This window comes from Myxine glutinosa, chromosome 1 (assembly GCF_964187855.1).
Source record: "Myxine glutinosa chromosome 1, kmMyxGlut1.1, whole genome shotgun sequence".
Lineage (NCBI taxonomy): Eukaryota > Metazoa > Chordata > Myxini > Myxiniformes > Myxinidae > Myxine > Myxine glutinosa.
In genome coordinates, this window is record NC_136261.1 from 54,719,823 (window position 1) to 54,732,516 (window position 12,694).

Consider the following 12,694-nt stretch of genomic DNA (forward strand, 5'->3'; position numbering starts at 1 on the left):
AAAAACTAATCAATTCTTTCTTATCCCAAGGGAAATCATCCCACCAACTTTCATCCAAATCCCTTCAGAACTTTTCCAGATATCTTGTACACACACACACACACACACACACACACACACACACACACACACACACACACACACACACACACACACAATCGAATGCATTACTCCCTGGCGGGAGTAACTAGAACGGCACTCAGTAGAGCACATATCTCCACCAGGCTGAACAGTTTGTTTTGTATCCCACTGATAGGTCGGATCTGGATTCGGACATGAACCCAAAATCTGATCGGCTTGTTCTTGTCACATAACCCAAGTTTAGTCATAACTTGTCCATAACTTTTTTTTTTTAATATCATGTTATATATTGCTTTTCGCCTGATTTCTCAATGGTGATAAATCACTTAAAAAATTAAATAATTCTCGTATCCAAATCCATATTCAGATCTTCACCAAATCGAATTGATTCATCCTTGTCACACACCCAACTAGTCCACCAAGTTTCGTCCAAATCCATCCATAACTTTTTGAGATATCGTGCTTTGTATCGGTTTTATCCCCATCACTCAATGGTGAAGGATCACTTATTAAAAAAAAAATAACCCTCGTATCCGAATCCATATTCAGATCTTCACCAAATCGAATCGATTCATCCTTGTCACACACCCAACTGGTCCAAAAAGTTTCGGCCAAATCCGTCCACAACTTTTTGAGTTATCCTGCTATATATATTGTTTTTATCCCAATCTCCCAATGGTGAAGAATCGCTTTAAAAATTCTAGTATCTGGATCTTCACCATAATAATAATCATTTCGTCCTTGTCACATACACTACATCTCTGCCAAATTTCGTCCGAATCTGTCCACAACTTTTTGAGATATCTTGTTTACAAACAAAGGGGTGAAAGCATAATCTCCATCCACCTTCAGTGGTGGAGGTAACTATATACATATTCATAGAGAGAGAAAAAGAGAAAGAAAAAGGGAAAAACGAGACAAGGGCAGTGGGCCTCCTCTCCCAATGAAAGCGAAACATGTTGGCTTTAATCCTTACTCAAGAGTCGCCAAGTACTCTCTCAGTTTGATGCCTCAAGACAGCAGTCCAATGGCCGGCACGAGGGGGAATGGAGGACAGAACTATCAGCACCACGAGACCCCCCCCCCCCCCCCCCTACAATGGAGGTAGTGGCCAACATACAGGCACGAGGGTGATGGGGGATAGAATGATCAGCACCATGAGACATCCCATTGGAGGTATTCTAGTAGCCAACGTACAGGCACGAGGGTGATGGGGGATAGAATGATCAGCACCATGAGACATCCCAATGGAGGTATTCTAGTAGCCAACGTACAGGCACGAGGGTGATGGAGGACGGAACGATCCACTCCGAAGTTCCTCTCTGGATTTGTGTTCTCACTGACCTGCAAGGTCTCAGCTACAAAGCATTTCGCCCTCGGTGAACTCCACCGGAGTCACACCACCATACAGATGGGGAAAGCGGGGGTGGGGGGGGGGGGGGGGGGAATGTGTGAAGAAGAAGAGTTCACAGTCCGTAACAGCGTCTTTGGTTAAGCATATCATATTCCACGTGAGTATATCGGCTATTTTCTTCATGCGAGCCTGTCTCCCTATTTTTTCTTTCAGAACCGTTTTTCCATCTCCTTGAGTTCTTCCCCCGTTTATATTGCCTTCCCATATGCATGAGAACTCTTCCTGGCCCAGGTGAGTCTTCACCACACTCTCAGGTCATCCCCCATACAAAATCATGTATGGATGACTTTATCATGTATGGATAAATTTTCTACATCTGTTAAACCACCCCTCAACCCTCCCACAACATTTTGTCTATGTATCCATCTTGTCCACCTTTTACGTTCTCCCTTACCCCTCATCATTTCCTGCATCCCTTGCTTGTCTGTCTCTGTCTATTTTCTCCCTCCGCCCTGCTGTTGGCATTTCCCCTTTTCCCTAATGTTCCATTTGTTATGTTGTTCCCTGATTTGTTCTGTGGCATAGCTCTTCTATGAGCCTACACCATGCAGTGTTTGAAGAAAAAATCCCCCCCCCCCCCCATTCAACGAATGCCCCCACATTTGCGGATTTGACATTCACGGCATTTTCCAGGAACGTATCCCGCACAAATGTCGGGGTCGAACTGGTACATATTGTCGCGTGGACGACTCCATTAAGACAGAGCGTCCACGGGTAGCCAAAATGAGCTTTAACTCCAAGGCGATGATCAATGGCGTATTTGCTATACATGTGCTATACAGGAGGAAGGACGAAAGAGGAAGAAGAAGCGGCGATATTTACCTCACAGTCCGCGCGCGTCTTCAAACTGAGGGAAATAATTCAAACCAACCACGGATTCCGAATAGAAAGGGAAAATAATAAAAAGGTTTCTTTACAAGAACTATTGGGACATGGAAGTGCGACGATAAAAAATAAATCCTAAATTGGGACGTCCCCACACCTCACTTCAAATACAGAACAATGGAAGGATGAATCAAATAAATCGTTGTTTTGGTGTGATGCGTCTTATCTGTCTGGCAGTCGGGTCCGTTCAGGCTCATCGTTCAGGCCCCGAGCGTGCAGTCCAGGCACAGCTGCAATCCTCGGGAACTGCTCGGCCATCGGCGCGACCAGGCCTCGATGACACCTCTCGCTCGCGCGCTGCCGGGCCCATGTCTGCCAGTGCGCGGTAAGCCTCGCGTCCCCGCGCAATGAATAACCAGGGCAAATGATCGTCGGTGCTCAACAGGCAAAGGTCCACATGGGAACGAGAAGGCAAGAAGGGAAGAGAAAGGCAGAGGCGAAGATTGGCAGAGGCGAAGGGGTGAAGAGAGACGAAGGAAGGGAAGGGAAGGGAAGAGAAGAGAAAGACACTGTGGCACACATTCCATCCCCCTCACCGACCATGTCATCACTCTCACCCGCCCCCTACTCCAAATTACCTGTCCCAATTTAATTAAGCAAGTCCTGAAGCCTGAGACAGTACACATCCAAACACTTACCTCAAGTGCAGGTAGTTGCAGGTTGGTCGCGTCCGAGAGTGCCATCCACCCTCGAAATGCCAAAATGTGTTATTGGACTCACCAAATTCCACTTTTCTCCCCACTGTACTGGCATGTATGTGGATCCGCCTCCAACGGTGAACTGTGCTAAACTACATGTGCCTACAACAGCTATGCACCTCGACCGTGCAAGGGTCAATGGGACAAGCTGAGCAGCCAAAGCGCCAACACGGCCCATGAGTGTCCATGAGGGTGTGACATACCATCCATCTTTTGCCCCCCCCCCCTCTGCGAGGAACACGGCTGCACTAGCCCCAGCTGGCCAATGTGGTGAGCACCTGCTGCCAACAACACTACCACACTCGACCTCGGCCCTGGGGGAGACGGTCGCAGTGCGTGGCATCCACCCTCACGTCACCTACATCACCCTCATCCCCCAGTCCACACAACTGCAGCCCCCAGTGCCCACCCACATTTGACCACTCCAAGGTCCAGTCAACAGCCATGCTCCACCAGGAGACTCACCCAGAAGACATGGTCCACACACCTCGGACACCCACAGCACCACGTTGGCCCCCAGACTACCCACTACATCGCCACAATCCCAAGTCCCAAATGTTGGCGCAATCACCCCTGCAACCAGTTGAAGGCTGTTTCCTGCTAACCTGTCAATTTTATCCCAGCCTCCATCACTTTGGTCTAACACACCAGGATCATTAATGGTGCCACTGTGCAGTGTCCACCATTTCTCTTCACAAAATCCACCCTTAAATTTGCATAACAGGCCTCGATGACACCTCTCACTCGCGCGCTGCCGGGCCCACGTCCGCTGGTGCGTGGCAAGCCTTGCGTCCCCGCGCGATGAATAACCAGTGCAGATGATCGTTGGTGCTCAACAGGTAAAGGTCCACACGGGAACGAGAAGGCAAGAAGGGAAGAGAAAGGTGGAAGCATAGATGAGCAGAGGTGAAGGGGCGAAGAGAGATGAAGGAAGAGGGTCGAAGAACGAAGAGTAATATGTCGATCTTCTCTCACTTTTATCAGACGTCCTCTGACGTCAGCTCTCTATCTCTCCCAATCAATGCATCGTTTCTTGGTGGTCTTTCACACCTTCTCACTTCACCGGCGCTTCTCCTCCAATCAGCGCATCACTTGTTGTGGCTCTTTCACGCCTTCCTCACTGATTGGCCGAGGTGTCATCGGTCGGTGGCCAATCAGTCTGCCGCTTACTTCCACCTTCCTTCCACCAATCAGTGGCCAGCTTATTACCCCATGGTGCGATCTTCCCATCAAAACCCTTTTGACCAATCACATGCAAAGTGGGCGTGGCCTCTGCCTGCCTTGCACGATGTTTGCCTGCTATGGCACCATAGTGCGTGGTTGCCTCCTGTTTGTTCTTTTCGGTCAGTCATTGTGGCGGCGGGGGAATTTAATTTATGTGTGCACCAATGGGGCTATCTAATGTCTATGGGATGTGTTGCCATAAGGGACACTGGGAGGTTCACAGAGGGTACGACACACAATGGAATCTTATCCTTATTCCCTAATTCTAGTTACCAAGCCCTGTCCCCTCGTGGCGGGGACACAGATACGCAGCTTACTCCGACATTCGGGCTAGTCAGAACTTATTACAGGTGAGGTTCCCTATCACGACAGCCGGACACCTACCTATGCAGATCTACCTAAATCTATATATGCCCCTACCCCAAAATTCATAATATATAGCTATTCAAAAAGAAGTATACATTTTCAAAAATGTATTTTACAAGTACTATTGAATATATGGTGATGTACCTTATATGGACTGAAGGGAGACATTTAACAGTTACTTTCACACCGTACAAGCCCTCATTATGACTCACGTGTGACGCGGCACGTCGAGTCGATAACACAGTTCTTCCAACACTTAGAAATGGTGCACAATACATTAACTTTAGGTGAAGTGTGTTCATGGTCGATGACGTGGATTTTGAGAGCCCCATGTGTGAATATTGTGGCGGTTGACATTCCCACTTAAGTGGAAAGTTGCTTCATCGGAGAAAATCAACCTTTCTGCAAACCCTCCATCCTCCAGTCTCTCTTGCATTTCACAGCAGAAATCAAAACCAATGACTGTCACTTGCCTTCAGGGCTTGCCGTAACTCAAACTTGTAAGGTTGTATGATTTGGCACTTCTGCAGTACATGCCAAATTGTCGACTGTAGAATCTATAGCTAACAGCTTGCCCTGTTGGTTGATGTTTTTTTTACTACGTTGTAATGTTTGAATTCACTGCACAGTCTCCTCTGAAGTCTGAGGGTGCCCGGTGTTCTTTCTCTGGCAGAGACAACCTGTGCCTTCAAATGATTTGTACCAGTCAGAGATGGTCTTCTTGTTTGGCAGGTTCTTTTCATAACGTGCCCGAAAATGTCGTTGCACAATTGTCACTGAATTTGTCTTTGTGAATTCAAGCATGCAGAAATCCTTCTCCTGTTTGCTTGCATTTTGAACACAACACTCCTCCCTGGAATAAAAAAAACCCCAAAGATCAAAAGAATAAACAGAGATTAAAACAAAACTTTGAGAGTTCCCCTCCATCTGTACATGAAACATGGATTCAACATCAGTAGTTTTTGTAAAATAATTATTTGAAAGTGTATACTTCTTTTTGAATAAACCTGTCGTGCAAGTAGTGCTAGTGGAAAAAAAAATCCTGTCTCGAACCAAGGGTCTTTCTCTTTGCTAATGCGGTGTCTTCAGGATACCCTGAAGAGTTCTCATTAACAATGGCTAAAATCTTGCATGCTTGCTCAGAAGAGTGCGTATGCACATACGTGCTAGAGATCAATCTACATGTATAGAATTTAATAAACCGGAATAAAGTTCAGTGTGGGGGAAAAAATTCCTGACTCAAATGCATGGCTTCTTCCACAAGTGGAATAGCCCAAGTTAGTCCCATTATCTTGCGGTGATAGCTGGGGAAAGTTTTTGACCTGGATCTTAGACAAACTTGCTGAAATATCTGTGATGAAATAGCTCACCTATTAAACAGAAGACACCGTGTAGCCTCTGACAACCACCAATTGATGTTGGCAGATGCGACAACAAACTTGATGTCCATCCTCCAACGGAAACAGTGGACACCATTTGTCAGGCAACATGCTACATGTGAAACCCCAATCCGACAGTTTATAGTTGTCAGGAATCAAGCCCAGACTATACGTCAAGGTAAATGCGCAACCTCTGCAGCATGTAAAATGTACCCACTTACATAGATGCTAAATGACAGAGGCTAGTATGTTTAAATACTGATAGAGTGGAGCAGAATGGATCAGGGAGACATTAAAATGAGTGGGTTTAGCATGGGATAGTCTGAGGTGACAATGGGCAGCACTCGTGGAGGGAGGGAGGTGGAGGGGAGGGGAGGGTGGGGGTGGGACATGAGACCACAGACTGAGAACTTTAAAGAACACCCAGTTGAATGAGAACACCCAGTTGGATGGGTGTGGGTACCTTTCTCACCAGCCATGGCTCTTCAGCAAAGGACTTCTGCGACTCACTGGGACTGACACAATCTGTCAATTTCCCGACCCGGATCTCAGTCAACGGAGCATCTTCTCTTCTGGATTTGGTTATGACTATGACTAACTTCACTGAAAATGTCTGCTGCTCTTCTTCTGCTCCAATCGGCTCATCTGATCATGTGCTTGTTAAAGTGGACATCTCTCTGACCATTCTCAGAGAGCCTCCTCAGCGTCGACAAGTCTGGCATTTCACTCAGGCCAACTGGCATGGTCTTCAAGCAGCCATCAATCATCTGGACTGGTCTGCCATCTCTACCGCCTCTGACATCAACTCATCCTGGGAATTCTTCCAAAGTAAATTTCTCTCTCTCATGCACAGATTTATCCCATCTCGTCTTCAGTTGTCATACCCTTCCTCCCGTCCATGGTACATGGAATGTTGTGGTGAGGCTGTTGCCCAGAAACAACTTGCTTTCATCTCCTGGAAAGCAAATCCAATGGAAGGAAATCTCATTTCCTTCCACAAAGCCCGAAACAAGTGTGTGTCCCGTGTCCACCCTCAGGAGAGCCAGGAAACAATATCTCTCCGTTCTCAAGACCGAACTCTCTTATCTGTCTCCCTCTTCCAAATCCTGGTGGTGTCTGGTCAAATCTGTTTCGGGTGTTTGTTCCCCCTCCATCCCCTCCCTCACCTCAAATGGCTACATGGCTGACTCTGCACGTGAAAAAGCTGAATGCCTCAACTCTGTGTTTGCCTCTAAATCTTGTGTCCCAAACCCATCCCTCTCTGTACCCACCATACCCAGTCGTAACCAGCTGCTCCTGGATTCTGTGTCCTTTCCTCCTGACAAGGTGGAAAAGTTTCTGTCAACCCTCGACTCTGATTCTGCAACTGAACCTGATGGCATCAGCCCACGGGTCCTAAAATCCTGTTCTTCCACTCTTTCACTCCCTCTCTCTGTTCTCTTCACCCTCTCTTTTGCTCAAGGTCATCTGCCATCTGCTTGGAAATCAGCCAACATCACCGCTTTGCACAAAAAAGGTGCAAAAACAGATCCTAGCAACTACAGACCAATCAGCCTTCTCCCAATTATCAGCAAAGTCATGGAATCCATCATTGCTTCAGTTATGAAATCTTTCCTCTTCTCCAATGGCTTCATCTCTGACCATCAATTTGGTTTCAGACCTGGTCACTCTACTCTGGACATGCTGCTGCTGCTTTCTCAACAACGGATGGAGGGCCTCAATGCCAAACAGGAAATTAGAGCTGTCTCCCTTGACATATCACATGCCTTCGATACGGTCTGGCACCCCGTTCTGCTCATCAAACTCTCCTCCTTTGGTATCCATGGAAATCTCCATGCATGGCTGGCGGACTTCCTCTCTAGTCATAGTCAACGTGTGGCCCTGAATGGGTTTCTCTCACCTCCTCTTCCTGTTCAGGCTTGAGTTCCCCAAGGCAGTGTTCTGGGCCCTGTGCTTTTTCTGGTCTTCATCAATGATCTCTCTGACTCTCTTGAAAAGCCTCTCTATCTCTTTGCTGATGACTCTACTCTCTGTCGCTCCATTCCTCATCCCTCAGATCGGCAGTCTGCAACCTCCTCACTCTCTGCAGACCTGGACAAAATCACAGACTGGGCAAACAAGTGGAACATGTCTTTCAATCCTGACAAATCTCACATTCTTACGATGTCTCTCCGAAAAGACCGACTGGACAATCCTCCCATCCACTTTCTGAATAATCCTCTCCAAGAAGTTCTGTCACTCAAGCTTTTGGGTCTCACTATCTGCCATGATCTTTCCTGGGAAAACCACATTTCAAATCTGGCCTCCAAAGCCAGTCGCCGACTGGGCATCCTCCGTCGTGCGAAGTCCTTCCTTGGCACACCTGAGCTCCTCACCACATACATGGCTTTCATCCAGAGCTTAATGGAATACTGCTCTCCCCTCTGGGCTGGTGCTCCTGCCTCACACCTAGCTCGTCTTCACGCTGTTGAAACCAAAGCATTCAGAATCATTGGAATATCCAGCGATGAAGCTAACTCCAAGGGCCTTTCACTCACTCACCGCAGGCAGGTTGGTGGTCTTTCCGTCTTCTACCGACTCCTCTCTGGCCTTGCCCCCCACCCCCCAGCTCTCTCTGGGCTCTGTCCCCCAAATATTCCTGCAGGTCGCACAATATCTGCCTGCAACCCTCTTATGGTTAAACTCCCAAAATCAAGACTCTCTGCTCACCTTCACTCCTTCATTCCTCTTTTCTCCCACCTCTGGAACAAACTCCCTCACTCTCTTCAATCCCACTCCACCCTCCAGGTCTTTAAAACAGCTGTTCACCACCATCTCTTATCTTCCCCCATCCAAAACCTTGATCTTTTCTACCCCTGCTAATTTCACCCCAAATCCACTTTTTTGAAATACCAACTTCTGTCCTGGAAGTCCTTGGTGACCTTGTGTTTTATACTTCTCCAACCCCCCCCCCCCCCCACCCCCTTCCCACGCCTCCTCCCCCCAAGTCCTCTCCCTCCCACACATCTCCCTGCTCTCAAATGTTATGTTTGTGTGCTTCCCCTTCTCTCCCCATCTTGTCTTCCGCTCCCTCTTTTTATATATTTTGTTTGTCAGGTTGATTTGTTTGTGAAATAAATGTTCGCTCTTTCACGAGCCTCGATTCAGTATACAAAAAAAAAAAAAAAAAAAAACTTAGGGGATCGGTCCTATGTGTATATATTTAATTCTATGATATTTTTTTGGTACTTTTTAAATGTCTTCTCAGTGGATTGAAAGTGAAATCTGCTAGTCTTGTATTTGCTCATTCAAGTGGTGCCATCTAGCGTCGCAAGTGAATCATGTTGCTGTATGACGCATACTTTATCGGTAATAATATTCGAAGCAGAATAAAATAAAGTGGCAATGGTGCAAAATTTGACCAAATATGCATCCATTTAAGACGGGACTCTTTACATTACAAAGAAGGCGATTATGAGGGGATCCGATAGAGATGTATATCGGGTGGTAGGGGACACTACAGCTGTTTAAGATGATGAAATGTATGTAAACAATCGGTGCAGAATATTTTTTCAGCAGGACGGACTCTGCTAGGACAAGAGGTCACAGTTTAAGAGTGAAGAAGTGGAGAATTAGGACAATGTTTAGGCAGGGTTCGCTCACCGAGTAGTGAATGCATGGAATGATTTCACTGCAAGGGTAGTGGCAATAGTAAGTGGATTCTTTTAAAATTGAATTTTCTCGGTATTTGAAAGTAGTGGGGATGGGGGAGTATTAAGATCCCCACATTCCCCCCACCCCTACAACCATCCCCATCAATGAAATCAAGTCATTCGCTTAATGCATTTATTTAATACAAGCAGGGGTACCCGGTGTTGCCCGGTCTATTTTTTGTGGGGGCCTAAAACACTTCCACCAGACCCACTAAGGAATGGCGTCCCTACATACATCCCTACACCCACAACAGAGCGATTAAAAGGGATAATGCCCCAAAAATCCAACTTTTTTTTCAAAATTTTCAAAAATAATTTCAATTTATTATTATTATTGGTTAAATTTGTCTTCAATAAGGTGTGTGAGCGGCACTCACTGATGAACCTCTGAAGTTTGACGAAGATCCGTTCAGCCATCCAAGAAAGAAAAATGTTGACACACACACACACACACACACACACACACACACACACACACACACACACACACACACACCTACGCAGACACCTACGCAGGCCGATACACACACACCTACACACACACACCTACACACACACCTACACACACACACCTACACACACACACACCTACACACACACACATACACACACACACACCTACACACACACACACACACACACCTACACACACACACCTACACACACACACACACCTACACACACACACCTACACACACACACACCTACACACACACACACCGACACACACACACACCTACACACACACACACACCTACACACACACACACACCTACACACACACACACACACCTACACACACACACACACACCTACACACACACCTACACACACACACATCTACACACCTACACACACACACACACACACACACACCTACACACACACACCTACACACACACACCGACACACACACCTATACACACCTACACACACCTACACACACACACACCTACACACACACACCTACACACACACACCTACACACACACACACACACACACACACCTACACACACACACCTACACACACACCTACACACACACACACCTACACACACACACACCTACACACACACACACACCTACACACACAACCACCTACACACACACACACACCTACACACACACACATACACACACACACATACACACACACACACATACACACACACACACATACACACACACACACCTACACACATACACACACACACACACACCTACACACACACACACACACACACGCACACCTACACACACACACCTACACACCTACACACCTACACACCTACACACCTGCACACGCACACGCACACATACACACACACACACACACACACACACACCTATGCACACACAGAAAAACTGCTCTCATTGTATAGATGGTGTTGGTGTAGTGCAGGCATGATGGGCCGAATAGTCTCTTGCTGCATCAAATTTGCTTGTTATAAGATGTTTGCATGATTCGTTTGACTCCAAAAACCAAGTGTGCCCCCCTTGGGTGAAAAGGCAAACAAAATATGTTCAAATGTCCAGGATGGGTGTGATGCAAATGATTGACCCACCGTAAAAATTAAGGATGGGTCCGGGGGCTTCGGGGGACTTTGAGACAGACGAGCGTTCCAGCTGGCACCAACAATGTGTGTGAGTAAATAAAATCCCATAGTACAACCTTTGGATGAGTATATCGTGGTTCGGATCTGTGGCAGTGCGTGTGCCGTTTGGCCTCGAAGATCTTTCCCTGGTTCTGGTTTGTTTTTGTGGTTTGGGGATATTGTCTTGAATGATCTATTGTACTATTGCCTATTGTCTAAGCCTTTGTTTTGGGACATTGTAGTTTATTTCCATTAATTGGGGTTTCCGTGATACTCTGCAGATGTAATTTGATGATGCTCTGAGTGCTCATGGGATGCGGAAGGGTTGTTGCTTTTCACTTGATACTAACTGTCGTTTTTGGTTGTGGTTTTTTATTTATTTTATGCTCTGTTCGCGCCCTGATTTGGCACAGGGCGTATCGCGACCACTTTGCTCTCCATTTTCATCAATCTTCCTCTTGTCTATCGCAGATGGTATGTTTCCATGTGCCCAGAATGAATTGTAAACCTCAGTCATCACTCCAGAGCGTATTTGTCTGGCCACGGATACAAAACTAGTGGCCTCGGAAGGGCCTCCCTGAACCGGTGCTCGGAGTAGCGAGTGGCAGTTCGGGCGGAAAGGCAGAACGAATTTGCGTGAGCATTGCGACATTTAATATTCGTATCCGTTTAAAAACCATAAAAAATGGCGAATCTGATCAATAAAAGAGCGCAAGCTTTTTACTTCTTGAGGCGACCCTGATGGAGTGATGGATGACTGTTGGCCCGCACCGGCTGCCGTTGTCCGGGCGTTCCGGGTTTTGCAAAGAGGCAGGTGAGCGTTGCGTTTGCTCCCCAGGTCAACTGCTGCTTTGAGGTTTATTACCGGTTCCTGTAAAAGTTGTAAGTGTATAGAGAGTCGTGTGCGCTCATTAGTATGACACGCGAGCTCTCTGTGACCACCTGCAGGTGCGTGGATCCCCGCTCCATGACAAATTTGGAGACCTTACCTGCTTGCCCGACCATGTCCGGGGAAGGACACCTGGATGGCGAGCCTGTGGAAATGAGTCAGTTCGTCCTGCCATGTCATGCCAATCACCGTGGGGAGCTCGGCCCAGGGCAACTTCTCAAGTGGATGGACATTACTGGCTGCCTAGCAGGTGAGTCGTTCGGTTTGACCTTGACGAGCAGACTGCTCCAACGACTACAACCCTAAAGGTAAAGGGAAGGTAAAGGTAAAGGGTAATGTACAAAGGTTTACCTTAGGTAAAGGGAAGCACGCAAGCTCAGCATTTTGATCCCGGCAGATGCTCACGTGGATATTGACCCCAGTTGAGTAATTTCTGGTTAAATGAAAGATAACATGCTTCAGCAGGATA

The 12,694-nt window shown here is 47.0% G+C and overlaps 1 protein-coding gene across 20 annotated transcripts in view; it reads left to right on the forward strand.

Moving 5' to 3' along the window:
* Positions 1–12,694, forward strand: part of ACOT11 (acyl-CoA thioesterase 11) — a 143,577-nt gene that overhangs the window by 56,968 nt on the left and 73,915 nt on the right. For 3 of the 20 annotated variants that reach the window (XM_068111556.2, XM_078771901.1, XM_078771905.1), the window contains exon 3: positions 12,285–12,475. In XM_068111556.2, coding sequence (XP_067967657.2) covers positions 12,285–12,475 — 191 coding nt within the window. Of the gene's footprint in view, positions 1–1,685; positions 1,727–11,405; positions 11,492–11,807; positions 12,151–12,284; positions 12,476–12,694 lie in introns of those variants that run through there. The other 17 variants (XM_078771887.1, XM_078771897.1, XM_078771929.1 and 14 more) reach the window with 11 other exon arrangements.